The sequence below is a fragment of the Nematostella vectensis genome, chromosome 4 (assembly GCF_932526225.1).
Source record: "Nematostella vectensis chromosome 4, jaNemVect1.1, whole genome shotgun sequence".
NCBI classification, from domain to species: domain Eukaryota; kingdom Metazoa; phylum Cnidaria; class Anthozoa; order Actiniaria; family Edwardsiidae; genus Nematostella; species Nematostella vectensis.
In genome coordinates this window covers 2,240,201-2,261,352 of record NC_064037.1, presented here as the reverse complement: position 1 = coordinate 2,261,352, position 21,152 = coordinate 2,240,201, and the positions used below count along the sequence as shown (strand labels likewise).

Genomic DNA, 21,152 nt, shown 5'->3' with positions numbered 1-21,152 from the left:
ATGAACTTAATTGCGTGGTCTATGACTTACTATTCTGGACCCCACCCTGCGTTTTTCTATAGAAACGCCCCTGGAAGATAATTGAAGTTCTATCCAATTGCAAAAGACAGCACAGATAACGTATGAGAAGAAGGCCCAGAGAAGGCATCAAGTAATGTATATGCACTCCTCCTTTGGGAGGCAAGACCCTAATTGATGCGATTTGTCGATGAAATTGCCTCCTTTTCTGGTGATATGTATTCTAGAAATAGTGAGACAAACAAGCGATCACTGAGATATGTTATCAGTTATTTGTTTCTTTCTTTATTTTTTTCTCATTTACATGTTTCAGTTATTTACCAATAAGATGGAGATGGGCACATCAGTGCTAAATTACATACGCAAACAAGGCGGGCATGCTGGGCACACGCGAAAGGCAATAAGTTATCCATACAAGTTATCCATCTTCACAAGAGAAACTTGGATGTCTTGCCTTTGTTTCGAGACTTTTAGGGACTTACTTTATACAAACAATATCTACAATTCTTGATTTTTAATAGCTTATTGTCTTGTTTTTTTTTTCTACAAAAATATCTATACACATTACGGAAACAGTACACAATATGCGAAACAACAGCATACTCGAGCATCCAGCGCGGTTGTCCTCTTTTCGACGACCTCAAAGAATCCTGGGTGCCCGAGCATTGGTCTTTAACACAGTTTAAGGTATCACCGCAAAACTGAAAAGTTTCTATTGGACGTGCCACTGCAAAACCCCACGGAGGCGGTTGCTTATCTCCTGCCAGTAAAGTGCTCGCTCTTTGGCGGCCCTTGCGAATATGTCACTGTTCTCAACAACGCGTCTGGCGAGATATGGTAGAGTGGTGCCCACCGGACCACATGGGACAGACTTGTACACATCAAAACCTTTCTTACCTACGAATCAAATAATAATGGCCTTACAGGTTTATTACCTACGAATGAAATAATAATGGCCTTTCAGGTTTATCATGTGACTTAAAGCCGCGTTGTCACCAGTTTCCTTCGGTCGATTACGTAACAATTTCCAATTTTCAAGGAACCGATAAAAACCAGGACAGGCGCGTACAAAAAGATTGGGGGGGGGGGGGGGGGCTTACGTCAGCTAACCCATATAGCTAATCGCAAGCAGGGAAATGTATCAATGTTCATCAAAACATAACCGAATCCTGGTATAACTAGAGAGACTACAGACTAACTGTAGAAATACTAGGTCTGCGTAGGCGTGGTGCAGACCAGGGCTAACGCTCGTAACGTTATCGCAACTACTCTGTTTAACAGGGGCGTGCAACATACTTTTAGAACCTTGTGTTGATTTATACCTCCTGTTTATAAGATTTGTGTAAATAGAAACGTTTAAACTTTGGCATATGAAAACCTTTGTCTTGGTTCCGTTATAGTTTGATTATGATAATTAGACACCATCTTGTAGAACGTACCTAAAACAAAGGACGCATGGTCACACATGCCGTAAACCTGTGCAAACGACACCCTACCGGTCTTTGGCAGACATAGCTTTGCCATCCTACAGAGTAACAAAAGTACACAATGCATAAGTGTAAAGCGGTTAATTCGGAATTGGTCAGGGATAAGGTAAGATAATGACAGAGTTAGTCGTTATTCGGTATCAGATGCCATCTCATTTTATACTATATTCCTGAATGGGGGGGGGGGGGGCTGCACAATACCAACTTCTTATAGGTGCAGCACACTCACTGAACTTGACGTCACAGGTTCCAGAGGGCGACTTTAGTCCGTTACAAGCTTTGCCTGTACCGGGCGTAGCTTTTTCTGTTAAAGGGATAAATGCATTTTCTATGTAAATTTACCTTCTTGTAGCAAGGCTGATGGAATCTTCGTTGTGAGTGGCGATCATGAGCTGAGCGGGAGACTGGGCGACTTTTTCTAGAATAACTTGCATGACGTCATTATACATGTCACATGTATCACCATACGAGTCGTGGATAGGATTGGCATATCCCATCTCTTGCGCTCTCTTTTCCTCCATTTGACGGTAAGCGCCACGGACGATTTTTGCGCCAAAGTGAAAGCCCTCGGTGGACATAACTTGAAGATCTCTTAGTACTCGGGACATGGTATCCTGCAGACAAACACATTGGAAACCTTAAAGCCTGTCGATCCGACTTCGTGACTCATGGTTTTGTAGGCTATGGAACACTAATGCAAATGAGATGTTCGTCACAGCAGGGGATTCAAAATTCTATTTATCAAATTTATCCCTCCCTCCATCCCTCCCTCTGTTACTAGGATCCAAGAATAAATCTATGGATGTCCATTACCTTACGATAGCACTGGTACGTGCCGTACACCCATGATCCCTGCTTGTTGTATTTGCTCTGAAGTGCGAGTATCAAGTGATGGATGCCGCCCTCCAGGTATGACTGTTCTGCATCAATAACAAGGCGAACATTCCGTTCACCTGCGTACTGTAAACAACGAAACCAATTTTCAGTAAGGGGGCCATGAAAGAGGCCATTTTCATTATGAGTTATGAATTATGGCTGTAAAATGGTTGGAAATAATGAATTATTAGTTTCAAAACTAAAGGAATAATGAATTACAAAGTTTATCCAAAGAATGAATTATATGAATAAATCCGATTATGAATTATGGAGAAAAATGATGAAATGATGAAATAAGCAGGAATAATGAATTATGGCTGGTAAATAATTCATCTTCCGCCCCCCCCCCCCCCCGAGCCATTTTGCAAATCGACGCGCTCATGATAGCCTTTAGATCTCTAGCCAATATAAGGGCAGATGCAGCAGGGAGGAGAATGGATTTGGAGGATATCCATTCCCCATTTTGATGAAGTTCATGGTACGTTTTCTTCGTTATCCATATTACTTTTTTAATTCCCGTCATACAGCCTGGATCAGACAAGAGAACGACGAAACCATCAGACAACAAAACTTAGGCTCGTTTACTAAACTCTAAATCAACAACCTGACAAAGCTATGTAATTGCAGAAGAGGTGCAGTTATGCAAGAGCAAGGGGGTGGATGTGGCAGCAGCAAGAGGTGTGGTTATGTAATAGCAAGGGGGTGGATGTGGCAGTAACAAGAGGTGTGGTTATGTAATAGCAAGGGGGGTGGATGTGACAGTAGCAAGAGGTGTGGTTATGTAATAGCAAGGGGGGTGGATGTGGCGGTAGCAAGAAGTGTGGTTATGCAATAGCAAGGGGGGTGGATGTGACAGTAGCAAGAGGTGTGGTTATGTAATAGCAAGGGGGGTGGATGTGGCGGTAGCAAGAGGTGTGGTCATGTAATAGCAAGGGGGGTGCATGTGGCAGTAACAAGAGGTGTGGTTATGTAATAGCAAGGAGGGTGGATGTGGCAGTAGCAAGAGGTGTGGTTATGTAATAGCAAGGGGGGTGGATGTGACAGTAGCAAGAAGTGTGGTTATGCAATAGCAAGGGGGGTGGATGTGGCAGTAGCAAGAGGTGTGGTTATGTAATAGCAAGGGGGTGGATGTGGCAGTAGCAAGAGGTGTGGTTATGTAATAGCAAGGGGGTAGATGTGGCAGTGGCAAGAGGTGTGGTTATGCAAGAGCAAGGGGGGTGGATGTGGCAGTAGCAAGAGGTGTGGTTATGTAATAGCAAGGGGGTGGATGTGACAGTAGCAAGAGGTGTGGTTATGTAATAGCAAGGGGGGTGGATGTGACAGTAACAAGAGGTGTGGTTATGTAATAGCAAGGGGGGGTGGATGTGGCAGTAACAATAGGTGTGGTTATGTAATAGCAAGGGGGGGTGGATGTGGCAGTAACAAGAGGTGTGGTTATGTAATAGCAAGGGGGTGGATGTGGCAGTAGCAAGAGGTGTGGTTATGTAATAGCAAGGGGGGTGGATGTGACAGTAGCAAGAAGTGTGGTTATGCAATAGCAAGGGGGGTGGATGTGACAGTAGCAAGAGGTGTGGTTATGTAATAGCAAGGGGGGTGGATGTGGCGGTAGCAAGAGGTGTGGTCATGTAATAGCAAGGGGGGTGGATGTGACAGTAGCAAGTGGTGTGGTTATGTAATAGCAAGGGGGGTGGATGTGGCAGTAACAATAGGTGTGGTTATGTAATAGCAAGGGGGGGTGGATGTGGCAGTAACAAGAGGTGTGGTTATGTAATAGCAAGGGGGGGTGGATGTGGCAGTAGCAAGAGGTGTGGTCATGTAATAGCAAGGGGGGTGGATGTGACAGTAGCAAGAGGTGTGGTTATGTAATAGCAAGGGGGGTGGATGTGGCGGTAGCAAGAGGTGTGGTCATGTAATAGCAAGGGGGGTGCATGTGGCAGTAACAAGAGGTGTGGTTATGTAATAGCAAGGGGGGTGGATGTGGAAGTAACAATAGGTGTGGTTATGTAATAGCAAGGGGGGTGGATGTGGCAGTAGCAAGAGGTGTGGTTATGTAATAGCAAGGGGGGTGGATGTGACAGTAGCAAGAGGTGTGGTTATGTAATAGCAAGGGGGGTGGATGTGGCAGTAGCAAAAGGTGTGGTTATGTAATAGCAAGGGGGGTGGATGTGGCAGTAGCAAGAGGTGTGGTTATGTAATAGCAAGGGGGTGGATGTGGCAGTAACAATAGGTGTGGTTATGTAATAGCAAGGGGGTGGATGTGACAGTAACAATAGGTGTGGTTATGTAATAGCAAGGGGGGTGGATGTGGCAGTAGCAAAAGGTGTGGTTATGTAATAGCAAGGGGGGTGGATGTGGCAGTAGCAAAAGGTGTGGTTATGTAATAGCAAGGGGGGTGGATGTGGAAGTAACAATAGGTGTGGTTATGTAATAGCAAGGGGGTGGATGTGGCAGTAACAAGAGGTGTGGTTATGTAATAGCAAGGGGGGTGGATGTGGCAGTAACAAGAGGTGTGGTTATGTAATAGCAAGGGGGGTGGATGTGACAGTAACAATAGGTGTGGTTATGTAATAGTAAGGGGGGTGGATGTGGAAGTAACAATAGGTGTGATTATGTAATAGTAAGGGGGGTGGATGTGGCAGTAACAATAGGTGTGGTTATGTAATAGCAAGGGAGGTGGATGTGACAGTAGCAAGTGGTGTGGTTATGTAATAGCAAGGGGGGTGGATGTGGCAGTAACAATAGGTGTGGTTATGTAATAGTAAGGGGGGTGGATGTGGCAGTAACAAGAGGTGTGGTTATGTAATAGCAAGGGGGGTGGATGTGGCAGTAACAAGAGGTGTGGTTATGTAATAGCAAGGGGGGTGGATGTGGCAGTAGCAAGAGGTGTGGTTATGTAATAGCAAGGGGGGTTGATGTGGCAGTAGCAAGAGGTGTGGTTACGCAAGAGCAATGCTTCTTGAGGTGTGCTACAGCTCTGTCTTATTATTATATCAGCTGTCTCTCAACCCATGTTACTTGTTCATTATGATGCATTATCTTTTTAGGGGGGGGGGGGGGGATGGGCAGGGTGGACAGGCAGCTGCATTCTAAAAAGCATACCTTGGCCAGTTTGTCCAGTCTTTGAAGGGTATTCACCAGGTGTGTATTCTCCTCTTGTGTCAGCAAACTTGTCAGGGGGGTGCTATGTGGAAGATCAGCGTCTAGTCCTTTAGCAAATGACCTTATACTAAGCTCTTCTGGAATATCTGGAGAAGTCTCATATGGTTGTAGCAGGTTTGTCAGCTTGAGCTTTAAAAAAAATGGTAGGTTATTGTCATCAAACATATGCACAGTTTTCTACTCAATAAATGTGAGGCGGGTCAACCCTGTCTCTTTGTGGATTTAATTCTACCAAATGATATCCCTTAGAGAGCGGTCATTAATAACTGGGGGGGGGGGGCGGCAAATATGTAGGGGGGCTACATTTTTTTGGGCATCCCCTGGTTTTAATTTAATACTGAGCAAGAGAGTCATTGTTGAAAAGAAAATTGTATTCAGTTCACAATGTTTCCTACTATTGTATATCTATTTCCATGTTGTTCAGGCACCAATCTTGTTTTTATATAAATAAATTTTGAGAAACCCTCTCATGGTTGACAGACAAAGCTGCCCATTCAAATCAATTGAACAAAACCTGGACTCAAATGTCTTTGTTAAAATTGTCGACGACGTAGTCGTTTTCTGGCGACATCAGTTTTTGTTCTTTATCTCTGTGCCAACCCTTAAACTAGCGAAAGTGAAGGTTCATACTTTAATTCAATAGGACAAAATTACCATGCTAGCTGATCTATATTTTACCCAGTAATTAATGACCGCTCACTTAGGGGGTCTCTCTCTTGTTGGGGTCCGTTGGGGGCAAAGGTCCCCCAGTTATGCTTATATCAAAAAAGTGTCTTATCTTTTGCTGGTGGAGGGGAAAAATACAAAAACTGTGCTCTTACCAGCAAAACAGGACTACAAACAGCAGTAATACGCATTTGTGACTTGCCATTATGTTCTGAAAAACAGCATATTCCTTTTCAGTCTTTTGCTGAGGAACCCCTATTACTTAATACACTAATACATCAATAAGCGTAGTCCTCAATGCATGTGTTGAGTCATGAAGGTCTGTAACCAGGGTGTGGTGGAGGTAGGGGGGGGGTAAAAGAACCCTCTCCCACATTACAGCAGGGTCCACTCAAAAAGTATCATTGCTAATAGGTAAATAAATGTTACAAATGTAAAATGTGTAAGAACCAGTCAGCATAAATTATAGTATATTCACACTCAATCAATTTGCATCATTTGCTTATTGAATATTTTGGAATGGGGGGGCTTAAATTTGAAGGCTGGCACAGGCAGTAATTTGAAAGCATTATGAAAAGGAAATTTAAAAAAACTTTCAATGACAGCTACGCACCCAGCATGGATTACAATAAGCAAAATTTCATTTGAAATTGGGTACCTGTTTTTGAGATGCAGTCATGGATTACTTCATAATTTCTTTCAAATAAAGGCTCCCTGCAAGCAACAATATTTTTTCAAGTTTTAGAAAGAAGACTTTTATTGAACTTGAGGCAGGAGGGTCACTACAAGTTTTTATTCCTGGGTATTTTAGAAGGGGGAGGGGTATCAAATGTTAGGCAGGCCCCATTATGTATATAGCTCTCCCTGGGGCTATGGGGTTGAGGATGAGGTTGATAGTGGGCAGTCCTGACATCTATTTACTGAACATTTTTTTTTTTTTTTTGAGATATTGGGTTGTCCTCATCCTCCACAAAACCCCACCCCCCCCCCCACCCTTCCTTACTGGGATAATCATGGCTTACTCTAAGTAATTTTTGCACATACCGAAATTCGTGATTTTTCTAATCCAAAAAAATTTACGAAATTTAAGACTCGGGAAATGTGCCAATAAAATTCTTGCGAAATTTAAGACACAAAAAACAAAGAACACACTTTCAGGGAAAATATGTTGGTAAAATGGCTCACCTGAGTTTGAGTTCTACCTGGCCTTCGCTGATGTCCTCCTCTGTAGGGACACATAACATGGACTGAATTCCATGCATTTGAAGCTGTTGTGCTGTCTTCTTAACTTCATCAAAACCTTCTCCTGCAACAAACTGGCTATACATGGTCCTCTTCATAACAGTCTCAAACAACTGCTGACCAAGGACCTTCTTGCCAAACTCCATCAGCTACAAGTAAACCACAAGAAGAGTTCCACTCGTTTTCAGTTTTGTGGATTTATCATTGTTGATTTTTAGTGTGATGTGCGTATCTATATCTTAGCTGCTTTGATGACTGGTGCTTTTGGGCGCTCTCCTATTGGTTGGTGGTCTAAAGGCCGCCATAATTGCAAAATGGCAAAAAAAAATTCTAAACCAAAAAACACAAATTACATCTTTATATTTCATAGTCTCTCTCGCACAGACATTCTTTGTTTCACGCAACGCCGGCGTATATATTTCAAAATATATTTCATAAACTGAAATTGTCAATATTTTCTGTGTTGGAGTTCAAACATTCTAATAGATTGCTTGGTTAAGTAAAACAATATCCAAGTCATTGAAGATTTTTGTATGCGTGATGACCGGTTAAAGCGAATATTCCTCTTACAAGATTTTGCATTATCATAAACGTTACTTCGCCCCTCCTCCGAGGTACCCTGGTTCCAGAGTCACTATTCACGAGCCGCACTAATTGTAACACAGGGAGCCCACTTAACTCAGCGAATTGTTTATTTAGCATATGCTTTGGACTTCGTTTGTGAATATCAATTAGGTCATGAGTTCTCAATAGAGGTCCTTCCAAATACATATGTCTTACTCTTTATTGCATCCATTCATGTTTGTACCCTTATTTTATACCCCTGCGTCGAAAAGTTCTTATAAATGGGAAAGAACTGGAATTCAAATTTGACACGGGTGCAGATGTAACCTGCGCTTGAGAGAATCTATAAGAAATTTACCCAACAACTCCAGTCATCCAACAAGAAGCTTAAGGGAGCTGGCTGGCACGATTTAACTGTGTCTGGTTTATTCAAGGCTAGTTTCCATTACTTGGGTGACCAGCTATCGAGCAATTGAAGTTGGTCTCGATGGTGAACTCTGTTACAGAGGATTTTCCCAAAGTCTTCGAAGGATTAGGGAAACTCAAAGGTACATATTGCATTGAACTGACCGAGGACGCACAGCCATACGCTGTCTCTGTGCCCCGACGTTTACCCATACCACTATTAGGCAAAGTCAAGGAGGAGCTGGCAAGGATGGAGGCCCAAGGTGTGATCTCCAAGGTTGACCAGCCTACCGACTGTTGTGCACCTATGGTTGTTGTCCCCAAGGCAAATGGAAAAGTGCGCATATGTGTGGATCTCACCAGGTTAAACGACTGCGTTCGTGGAGAGAGGCATATGCTACCATCGGTGGAACATACCCTCGCGCAGCTTGGTGGAGGGACTGTTTTTTCAAAGCTGGATGCCAACTCAGGATTCTACCAGATTGAGCTGTCAAAAGAGTCTGCTTTACTGACTACATTCATCACCAATGTAGGCAGATTTTGCTTTAATAGACTTCCATTCAGGATACCAAGCGCTCCAGAACATTTCCAGAAACGGATGTCTGCCATCCTTAGAGGGCTAGATGGTGTCGTATGTATGATGGATGACATCCTGGTGTGCGGCGGGGATTGTGAGGAACACGATACCCCTCTCTCAGCTGTCCTACAGAATTGCTAATGCGGGTGTCACTCTCAACAAGAAGAAGTGTGAGTTCGCCATGACTCAGGTAACATTCCTAGAGCAGTTGATTAGTGCCAGAGGAATCAGTCCTGACCCAGACAAAGTAAGGGCGATAACCGAAATGAAGCAGCCCAACAATGTCAGCGAGGTCAGGCGATTCCTTGGCATGGTTAATCAGCTGGGGAAGTTCTCAGGAGAACCAGCAGAGCCCAGTAAATCATTGCGTGAGCTGCTTAGCACTAAGAATGAATGGCAATGGGCCTCGGAACAGACCCAAGCGTTTGAAGCCATCAAGTTAGTGCTTAGCAGACATAAAACTAGAGCATTACAACCCAGAGTTAGAGATAGTGGTGTCAGCAGATGCCAGTGCATACGGCTTAGGCGCAGTCCTGCTCCAAAGGCAGGATGATGGTAAGCTTCGCCCTGTGGCATATCAGTCTAGAGCACTCAGCGAAACAGATCAGTGGTATGCTCAGATTGAAAAAGAGGCCCTTGCTGCTGCATGGGCCTGTGAAAGTTTCAGTGACTTTCTGATTGGCACAAAGTTTCGTGTTTAGACGAATCACAAGCCACTCGTACCCTTGCTAGGATCAAAGGATCTTGATACACTACCCCCTAGGATACAGAGATTTAAAATGAGACTTATGAGATTTCATTTTTCTATCAAGCATGTACCGGGGAAGAGTTTACATACTGCTGATGCTCTCTCACGTGCGCCTGTGAGTAACCAAACCGCTGCGACACACAGCTCGAGGAGGATGTGTACTTGTTTGTCAACCAAATCTTGGAAAGCCTACCAGCGAGCGACAAGAGACTAGAGGAGGTACGCATTCACCAGCAGGAAGACGAAGTATGTGTCAACAACTGATGCTTTACTGTAGAAAGGGTTGGCCAGCTAAGTCTGCGCTTAAGGGCCTGGTGAAGCAGTATCTACCCTTTTTCGCAGAACTGAACATTCAGAATGGATTGTTGCTAAAAGGATGTCGTCTTGTCATACCATCTTCTTTGAGTTCTGAAATTCTGGATAGAATTCATAAACGGGCATCAGGGCATAACAAAATGTCGAGCCAGAGCCAGGGAGTCGATTTGGTGGCCTGGTATGAATAGACAAGTTGAGGAGCTTGTACAGAACTGTGGGATCTGTTGCAAACACAATAGTAACAAAGCAAAACCTATGATCGTGTCTAACTTACCCAAATTACCATTGCACATCGCCATGGACCTGTTCCAGCTGAAGAACAATAAATATCTGCTAGTAGTAGACTATTTCTCTCGCTTCGTAGAACTAGAGAAACTTAAATGTACAACTGCTCCAGCTGTTATCGACCACCTTAAGTCTTTATTCAGTTGACATGGGATTCCTGAAACTGTAGTGTCGGATGGTGGCCCCCAGTTTTCAGCAAAAGAGTTCGAAACCTTTTCGATGGAATATGGATTCACTCATATTCTCAGCAGCCCCTTGTACTCTCAGTCTAATGGGGAGGTTGAACGTGCAGTAGGGACAATGAAAAGTCTGTTAAGAAGTCTAAAGATCCCTACATGGCTATGTTGGCCTATAGAACGACCTCATTGGAGCAAGGCTATAGTCTGGCTGAGTTGCTGGACCAGCGTACCCCAGATAAAGTGGACTATGAGCATCTAAGAGCCAAAGATGGAGCTATTAAGGAGAGACAGAAACAAAGCTATGACAGACGTCATGATGTTCTCCCTCTACCACCTACCACCTCTTCAGTGTGGAGGTAAGGTTTGGATTCCAGACCGGAAACAGGAAGGAACAGTGATTGGGAAAACCAATCAACCAAGAAGCTATCAGTTATCCACTCCCAAGCATAATATCAGACGAAACCGGCGCAAGCTCAACATGCTGCCAAAACCTGACCCCGAAACACCAACCGAGTCATCACCAGAGAGCACTCCAGAGCCTGAGGCTAAAACGACAACACCGGAAGTGCAAGCACCAGTTCCAGTAAACACTACCCATAGTGGCCGGGTGGTTAAAACACCGGCTAGGTTGAAAGACTGAATATAAACACTGCAGTTCTGTTTGATTGTTATGAGGCAATGTATTTGATAACATTAAGCCTAAGTTACCAGTGTTAGTTAAATTTTACATTGACATTGTCAAGGACATTCTGTCTTACATTAGATAGACACTCAGAAAGGGAGATGTAGTATTGGGCTCCCTGTGTTATTTCGTTATAAGTATTGCTTGGTTACCCAGCACCTGTGTTCGGTTCAATATGGCTTCGGTCTATTAAAAAGTTCAGAGTTCTTAGAAAAATCGTCTTGTTTCTCGGCAATCCTATACCGACAAACACTACATGTTCGTGGAAGTTTGTTGATCGAAGTGTTGCAATTCCGTCGTTGCATTTGCTAGCCAAGGTAAAACAATAGTTTGAAAAAATGTTTGCACAAGTGTATTGGGTGGACGAAGCCTGTGATTCAGTGTTGTCCAGATGGAAGACATATGAGTCAAAGAAGCGGGGGAAGGGGTAGAAGTTGGCATAGTTTGGCCGTGAGAAGGGCCGCGGATTTGTAGAGTGGAATACAATGCTGAAATAAAAAGTTTATCAGGTATGTATGTGCTTTTAGCATAAACATGTAGAAGAATACGCTCACATTAATGTACTTTCTTATTTTATCACTTAATTTTTTTTATCGAGCCGTATAGTGCTAACAACTAACAGTATGCCATTAAAGCAATAATTCAGTTGTAGGACCAGGAAATTAACAATGGAGTTTTCAATTATGTCCTTCATGATCCTAACTACTCAAGCTAAGAAACATTACAATATCGTGTAAAACGCGACACGCTAACGCGACATCAGTGCTAACGATCGCTGTATTTATAGTAGCGCGATGATCACGCCATCATGTATTTACAAGATTTCAGTTCCTAGCTATCAAACTTGGGTAGATAGCAAGCCTAGAAAAAGATTTTTTTTTACGGTATAGCTATCTTATAAAGTTCTTCACGAAGAGAAGATTGCAGTCGGCGATCGTAAATCGTTCACAAATGTGTCGTCCCTGCTGGAATCCTATCCTCTCCCGAGGCATAAGCAAATTTGAAATCCATTTGGAATTTGCATATTAAAAGATGGATATAGATAACATTTATCTTTATAAAAATAAGAAATATTGAAACGTCTGTACGAATAGGTATGTCCGTGAATGATGATTCCCTTCAAACCACTTTTGGACGTAGCGCGCGTTATCTAGCCTGCGTGCAGCCGGAAATAGTTCTTTCTTTCGGTAATTCACAGACGGTAATAATGGAACTATTTCCGGATGCACGCAGGCTAGTGTTGTCAAGCCACATCTTTATGAGCTCACCAAACAGACACACGCGAATATGTTCATTGTGGTGCAGCTTCTGTTATAACTGATTTGCCGGTTTATGATAAACTAGCACTCACAGCGTGGTTGCTACAGCATTATTGTACCGTGTTGTATCATGTAAATTGTCTAGTTTGATATCTAAATTTTTATTATTTTATAATTCTAGCGTACGCAAAACGATGTTCAACGGTTTGGGGAGCCAAGGAGATTGACTGGAGCAAAACAGTGTGAACAAGCGCAATATAACGCCAAGCGCTCAATCGCAACCAAAGCGCGAAACGATAAAAGCGCTCAATCTAAGGACGTTATATACTCTGTATATAGAAGAATTGATCGGCAAAAAGTGACATTTAAAACCCTGAATTTTTAATGTGTGGATGTGTAGAACGGGTTTAATTTTCCTAATTTTCTCTCCCTGCTTTAATCAGTACTTTATGCAATTAGGGTCATGGAATGCATGGATTGCGTTAAACTCGAATAAAAATTGTTTTTATATAGCGTTAATCAATAAGAGCCTCCGGCTCAAGGGAAGGGTAGGGGGGGGGGGGGGGGGGGGGAAGGAGAGCCTGCTGGCAGACCATTGTTCTAGCTGCGCCGCCCCTAAGCTTGTGTACTCAAGTAGCTGTCAAAATTAACCAATCACATGAACTGTTTACATTGATACTCTTATTGATTAACGCCGTATAAAAACAAGTTTTATTCGAGTTTCACGCAATCCATAAATTACTGATTAAAGCAGGGAGAGAAAATTAGGAAAATTAAACCTGTTCTACATATCCACACATTAAAAATTCAGGGTTTTAAATGTCACTCTTTGCCGATCAATTCTTCAATATACAAAGTATATAACGTCCTTAGATTGAGCACTTTTATCGTTTCGCGCTTTGGTTGCGATTGAGCGATTGGGACACCAAATATGAAAATATTGACCCAGCTACTCACCGGCAGACTATGTCGCACTATAAGGCCAAACGACGAAATTTTCAAGACGAAAAGAGTACGGATGATCTCTTGGAGTTCTTTCGAATAAAAAATCCGTTCTGACTCATCGAACGATATTTCGTTTTGGTCTTCGTGTAATGCCATAAATGGACCCACTTTCGTCGATTGGCAACGGCCCTGAAACATTAAGTTTCTGAAAAAACATGATGAAGAATTTGGGGCAAGAATGAGTCCCAATTTACGGCGGAAAACCACGCTTCTAGCCATATCGACGATAATGTTTTCGACGAGAAATACGCGTAGTTGAAAACTGGTTTTGTACCAAGATTAACTGGTTTGGTCAAAAACACGGTTATGGGGTGAGTGAAGGTGTATATTTCGCGAAGAAAACCACCCCAAACCGTCATTAGACATACATTTGACAACAACAAGACATTCTAAGTTTTAAGGTAATTTTATTGGCAACATTTCACAAAAACTCGCTACTTCAATCGACTCGTTTTACCTCTAAAAAGAACAGCCGATTCTAAACAACGAACAAGCATCAAAACGACTTCCTGGGCTTCCTGTGGTTTGGTATATGCATGAAAAAGCAGAAAAGACCCAAGGCCAAACGGAGGCCAAACAAGGTACCAGGAGCCGGTTGCACAAAGCCTGGATAAGTCTTATCCACCGGTTAAATCCTTATCCAGCGTATAAAAATTATCCGAGTGGCGTGATTCTTGCACAAAGCCCGAATAAAAGTTATCCATCGGTTAAAGTTATCCGGATGATAGAGGTCGGATAAAATCTTATCCACCGAATAAATGTGTCAGAATTTAGATTAATTTTAGACGCAGTGAAATTTGAAACACATGCAAACGACGAATATTACAGTTGGTAAATTTACAATGAACTACGAACTTACATGTAGCTTTGGCAGGACTGGAATCAAGCTATATTGTCCGTTCTGTCAAGAAATGTGACTCCCAAAGACAGGAGGAAGCTAAACACTATCCCCTGTGATCATTCAATGATTTACATGCACGTTGCCTCGATGAACTGTTTGTTTTTCTGGCACTTTTAGTAACTTTTTCAACGGTCGCCATTTTGTTTGAAGGAAAAACAGCGCGCTCCTTGCATATTTACCATGGAAACGGGAAGCCATTTAGTGGTAAATGATGGCTATTCAGCGGATAGTTATCCAGCCTTCTATCCACGCTTTGTGCAACGCTATTTTATCCGCCGGATAACTATTCGCTGGATAGGGATTTTATCCGGCGGTTAGCGCCTATCCGGCGGATAACTTATCCAGGCTTTGTGCAACCGGCCCCAGACTGCTCCGCATGCGTATTAGATACCACCATACCACTCGAAGACCCTTATTGCTCTCAGTGGCCGAATGTTTATGCGAAAGTGCTCGCAAATAAGCGAGGGTTTTTCAACTTTGCGAGCATGATCCTGGCTGGAAAAAATAACTCAAATTGAGAAGTTTTTTTTCCGATTTACCAAATAATCGCCAGTATGGCTGTTGGCCCGCGATGTTCGGTCAGCGGGCTTGTGTAAGAGTCTAGGTCGTTCCCGACCTGGGGCCTCATGGCCGCCATAGTGGGATTATTGCTGTGGTGATTAAACCTGACTTTTTGTCACTTTAAACTTATGGCGTGGTGTCCAGCGGTGGGATTATGGACTGTTAATCTCCCGGCCTTCCAACGGAGAAGGAGTATGGCTCTACATAGTGGCATTTAGGACGGTGGCATGAATTTTGCAAGTCACGCCTGGCGAGCGCGTCCTTGGAAGCAGCTTAGTCACGAACCACGTGGTGATGGCGACCATGAGGCCCGTGCCGTGTTCCAAGTTTATTTCCTTAATTTATTTGATTTGACAGTTTGGTCATTCCGCGAAGAAAAGTCAAGAGTCAGGGCTCGTGTTAGACTGATCTTGGACGTCTGAAGCACTGACAATACCAATGCATTTACGTTCGACATTAGTGTTTATTTGCGAACGCGACTTGGACATTGACATTCCTTCGGGATAGCAAGACAAAACTTGCGAACCATGAGAGCAAAACAAGGCTTCTCGAACTAACCCTGCAAGTCGTCTGAAGCGCCGACAAGACCCATTTATTTACGTTCGTTTGTGTTTAGTTGCGAGCGCGACTATATCCCTTCGGGAAAACAAGACAAAGACTTGTGAACCATGAGAGCAAAACAAGGCCTCTCAAACCAACTCCGCAAGTCTTCGACGTGCTGACAACATTACCGAGACATTACTGAGGATTTTACCTGTTTTCTTTGCGAGGAGGAACACCGCCTGACATTGGACGAAGTCAAGTCATCAAGAACTGCGGTGAAGTGGGTCTAAGCCACTACTTATGTACTCTTCGAACTTTATTTATTTTGGACACTTATCTTATTTGGGTTTATTTACCCTCTGCGGGCGAACTTTGACTCTATAGCACTGACTTTAATTGACTACTCCTTAATTCAGTATTCGTTTTATTTCAGGATTTCTTATTTATAGTTTAAGCCTATCCACATTCCATATTTTGTTATCATGTGTAGTTCACCTGTTTCACCCAGCTCACCTCCATTGTAGATGTATTTCCATATCCTTGGTGCATGTGCGCATATTATCAGCCCACATCTGTTTCCATGCCTGTTTTTGTACCCTATTTTGCCTATTTGTGGATCACACCCCCTTTTATTGTGTAATAGTGTTTCTGACATTGTGTATCCCTCCATATTATTTTCACATTTGTTATGTATCCCTCACACTGTGTTTGTCATGTTTTGTAGCATCAACCCCACTGTTTCGGTGAGTCTCATATCATTTTGGATATTTTTGTCCCTACATTCCACTTCACATCTGTACTGCATTAAGTCTGTCTCACAACATTTTGTTTGCCAGCACATGTTTTTATCCAGCCCAGATGTGTATTCATTATATCTAAAGTTAGTAGTAACACAATTGTTTACACGTCCTGCCTCATACTGTGTTCATATCCACACCTTGTGCTCTGTGGCATTTATGTCCCCACACATGTGTGCATCATATCATGTCCCATCTATCCCTATGCACACAGTGCTGTGTTGTTAACACATATACTTACACTCCATATCTGGTTCTGTGCCCCTGTTTTTACACTGTACCTCATTGTTATTTCGTTCCACTGGCAAAACCAGATAATTGTAAACCAGCACATACCACGCATTTCACATCACATTATCATAGCCACGCTCATGCGCCTCATTTTGTTTGTGTACTCATTTGTGCATGTACTTGCCTCCTTTTTTTTGCAACTAGCGGGGAAGGTAGAGGAGGAGAAAAAAAAAGTGGTCACCCCCAACCCCATACATGGTACCGCCGGTAGCCATGTATGCTAGTGTTATGTAGTCATGTATATACACCTGTATCCACATTGCGTAGCCATGCATGTCATCACACTGTGCGTATGTAACCCCCTGTGTATGCACACCTGTAATCACACTACGTAACCATGTATGTCATCACACTGTGTATGTAACCCCTGTGTATGTACACTGGTAGCCACACCATATGACCCTTTATGCCATCACTCGTGTGTATGTATCCATGTGTACACACACTTGTATCACCCGTTACCATAGCCATGTATGTGTGCCCCACCTCATTGTGCCTTGCCATACATTCATGCATTTGATATTTTTGTTACCAGTCCGCATTGCTCTTTACTTGTGCAGAGTATGTTTTACATTTTCAGTTAATCTGCACTCACTGTAGCGTAGGATATTGTTACGCACCATACCTGTATCTTCCATCTGATTCGTAATGCATGTAAACAGAAAGGAAAAGAGGTTGCGCCAGTATGGCTGTTGGCCCGCGATGTTCGGTCAGCGGGCTTGTGTAAGAGTCTAGGTCGTTCCCGACCTGGGGCCTCATGGCCGCCATAGTGGGATTATTGCTGTGGTGATTAAACCTGACTTTTTGTCACTTTAAACTTATGGCGAATGACAAATGTTTGACAATGAAATGGCATGATAGACTGAAAGGAAGTCGAAAGAATTATTCGTATCGAACAAGTATGGCGGCTTTGTTTATCGTTCTGTGGGTTTATTTAATCTCGGATATTCACCAAGGAAAGCTGGCGACTACTCCAAGCTCCTGCTTTACGGTAACATTAAGTAAATATGTGTTTATTTGAGATAAGATAATAATAATCGCCTTCAATTTCATAGAGAAATACTGATATCAATTACTTTATTCTTAGTTTGTCGTGACTGTTTGACGCCATATTCATGTTAACAATCTCAAAACCTAGTATATGATACGAAAGAGTTGGCAGCGTTATAAGTTTCTTGTTTTTATTCGTTTTTATCTATGTGGAACTAATCACCATCAAAATTAGGGCAACTTTGCACTCTCGAGAAGACAACTACTCAGCTAAGCTTCGTGATGTTCATAGTTAAACGTCGAATTATTTGTGAGTCATCGACCTTTAAAAATACTTAACTTACTGCTTGTTTATCATTGCAACTTTAAGTTATTTACTTTATTTGAAAACTATCGGACTGTCAGTTCCTTAGATATTTACTTTTGTATTAAACAGAAATTCTGTATCCCATTAAATATTATATTTTATGGTACTGCGGCCAATCTAGTATATGATACCACATCAACTCTTTCAGGACTTAAACGACTAATGTGTGTACTTTCACCCTGTAAAGCAGAAATTCTATAAAAAAATAGAGAAATTGCCTAAATAAGCTGCTGAAAGACTGTTTTAGTGACTGCTGTTTATTAACAATGTCAATACAGGCCCCTCTCTTCACTCAAACTATTTCCACCTGGGATCTCACATGCCCCGGTTGTAATAATGTAATGTTTTTCTCAGGAAATGCTGAAAAAATTCAAGCTGACATCCTATGACAGGGAGTAGCCAGAATTTGCTGAGGAAGAGGAGTTGGTGATGGCATATATGTTGATATTTTGAAAAAAATGGCTTAAAATCTGGGGAATTATTTTGAAAGAATGGTATCACTGCTTTTTGGTGGCCAAGAAGGGTGTATGCACTCATTTTACCACCTGTATGGCTTGAAAATTAAAACCAATAATTACTAGCTTTTGATTGGAATACAAAGTCAATGGGGTAAGAGAACTAGGCTGTAGAAAACATGAATCATAAAAGATGCATCAACCACACTAATAGTAAGGACCTGCAACGAAAAAGCAGAAAAGGGTATGGGCTGCCAGAGAGCCACATGTAACAAGGGGTAGACAACATAAGTGAATAGTATAGAATATTAGCTCATAAGCTCATGGTCTTTAAACATCTTATCAAAATCATGTATTTAATGCAAAATAAAAATACTTTATCAACATTGATACATATCTGTATTTGGATACTAAGCACAATGTGGGTGACTACAGTGGATCTAAAAGCATGGGATAACTTGCTCTACTCCAGGTAAAGTTTGGTTTCAGGTATAGTGATATGGACCATATATGCCCTCCTGGATGGACCAGGGTCTGTGAGTGTTTCTGTTTCTTTTTCAAAACCTTGCGCAGCTAATGGCTATAGAAGCCCCTCATTGAGCAGCAGAGGGAGTCTCAATCAAGATTGTACCAAGCACTTCAAATTTTAATCAGTCAATCTTTTATTACAAAATGTTCAAACTAGCAGAATACTGTCTACAACATTATTTTCCATGGACTTTACTTATATCATTTAATTCTATTTAAATACAAATACGTTCAGCAAAAGTGGTGTGACGGAGTTTGGAAATAAATTTCCACCCTTGTCTGAACTTAAGCCTTTAGGCTTGAAATCAGGTTTTTGCGAAACCCGAATAATTCTGAAAAAAATCGACGCAGGGGTATAAAAATAGTGTTTCAAACATGAATGGATGCAATAAAGAGTAAGACGCATTTGGAAGGAGTTTTATTGAGAACTTCGTGACCTAATAGATATTCCTATACGAAGTCCAAAGCACATGCTAAATAAACAATGCGCTGAGTTGAGTGGGCTCCCTGTGGCATATGGCGATACGAAGTACTGCTTTTGAGGATGTTTAGGGGCTCATGTTCGTATGGAAGAGTAAAAGCTGGGTCGAAGTCGAAGCGGCCATTTTGTCTTTTTTGGTTGGTCAGCTCGTTTAGGCGCAAAATTTGAAATGCATTGGAAAGACGACTTTTGGGTGATGTGTGATTAAATAAACTGGATGTATTGATTGTTTTACTCATTAAATTATATTTTATTTCCATTTAAACAATATTCTTTGAGTTTTAGTTAGTGTTTTTGCTTAAAGTTACGCTCCCCCATTTCTTGCTTCTGACCAGCCATTTTAAATTTAAAAAAAGATGTCATCTTTTGTGGGCGGAGCTAAGCCTTATATACCGGAATCCGTGTTTGGAAATTCCAGAGGGGTGGGGGGTCATACCTCCGACCCCTTCAATAGGGAAGGGGGGGGGTGTGGATATTTTCTGGAACTACACATTGATCTTGTGTAATTCTAATCCAATAATTCATTTGGTTATATTTTTGTATACAATATTTTTTTTTAATTTTATGTTCTTCTTATTTTCTTAAAAAAACATAGTTAAAACCATTTTCAGCCCAAGAATGAATATATATTTAAAACACATGTATATGTAGCCATAGGGGTTTTACTCAACCGTAATGGCCTTCATATCAGTATACAGTAAAAAGGCTGGGACACTGTTTTTGAAAAGGATTGTATATAAAAAGAAGATAGCTGATTTAAATCGAGAAATATTTTTATCCTTTATAGCCTTTCTTTTTTATTGAATAGAATCGAATAATTTTTTTTCAAAAATAGGGCAATACCGCGATCCTTCGCTCCTCTCTCCCTTCATAAACTGATATCTAGCAAACTCCATGATCCAAGCTCAAGCCCCGCCTAGCGTGATGTGGCCAGAACGGCGCAAGAACTCCATCCAAGGGATTATTACTTGGATACCTGTGGTAGCCCAGTCATAAAATGCTTTTTTTTTAATTTTTAATTTAAATTGCTATGGCTTATGAATAAGCTACTTGGCCGCTAGAGCTTTTTTATGCTTCCTTTAGATAAGTTTTGTTTACTTCCTAAAATACCTTTATCCCTCATTGAATGTCATTAAATTTTTATGGAACAATTTCAATAAACAACTAGAGAATTGTGTTGTCTTTGTAGTGTTGTTGATATTGATCCTTGAAAAAATATATAAGCTTATGTAGTTTCTGATATCTGAGCCTCGGCATGACTTTGTGAAATCCCATGCTTGACATTCTTATAAAAAAAAGTGTACTAACCATGTCTGGAAATTCTATAGCTCTCTCATTTGACTTCAAAATGTGTTTGTTTAAACAATATGATAGCATAAATAGAAATTGTTGTTTACTTTGCACATATGTAAATGAAATGATAAATGTCATTAACAAAGGAAACAATTATATGGTTGTAACAGCAAATGTACACCTAAGTGATAGCACATTGTGGGTGGTCAAAGCAATTTTTTAAAATTAAACAATTTCCAAACACATTTTCAGTTTTCCTAAATTTTATTTCAGTGCTAACTCTCCTGTGGATTTCCTATCTCTCTCGTTATGCTAGTGTGTGCCCTCTGAATACCTAAGGGATGGTATTTGGTAGAATTTTACACAATAGGACAATAACCCTGCCTACTTTCATGGAGTCCCCCGGCCCTCCCTCAACCTGGAGAGATGATGCTTCTTACCTTTCTTGCCCGAATCAGTGTTGTGATATGGCATTTAC

The 21,152-nt window shown here is 41.7% G+C and overlaps 1 protein-coding gene and 2 long non-coding RNA genes across 3 annotated transcripts; 2 read left to right on the top strand and 1 right to left on the bottom strand.

Annotated features, from left to right (window-relative positions):
* Positions 1-276: 276 nt before the first annotated feature.
* On the bottom strand, positions 277-17,690 carry LOC5511574 (hydroxyproline dehydrogenase). The gene is made up of 10 exons (XM_048726076.1): positions 16,877-17,690; positions 13,420-16,808; positions 7,392-7,597; positions 6,865-6,920; positions 6,362-6,417; positions 5,481-5,669; positions 2,319-2,465; positions 1,848-2,119; positions 1,458-1,543; positions 277-915 (listed from the first exon to the last, which is right to left on the bottom strand). Exons 2-10 carry the CDS (start codon positions 13,684-13,686, stop codon positions 731-733), a joined length of 1,464 nt encoding a protein of 487 aa, XP_048582033.1. The 5' UTR covers positions 13,687-16,808; positions 16,877-17,690; the 3' UTR covers positions 277-730.
* Positions 10,907-12,972, top strand: LOC116617836. The gene is made up of 2 exons (XR_004295898.2): positions 10,907-11,712; positions 12,644-12,972. It is a non-coding gene; the product is annotated as an uncharacterized LOC116617836 (long non-coding RNA).
* Positions 17,417-18,760, top strand: LOC116617835. The gene is made up of 2 exons (XR_004295897.2): positions 17,417-17,551; positions 18,272-18,760. It is a non-coding gene; the product is annotated as an uncharacterized LOC116617835 (long non-coding RNA).
* Positions 18,761-21,152: the final 2,392 nt, after the last annotated feature.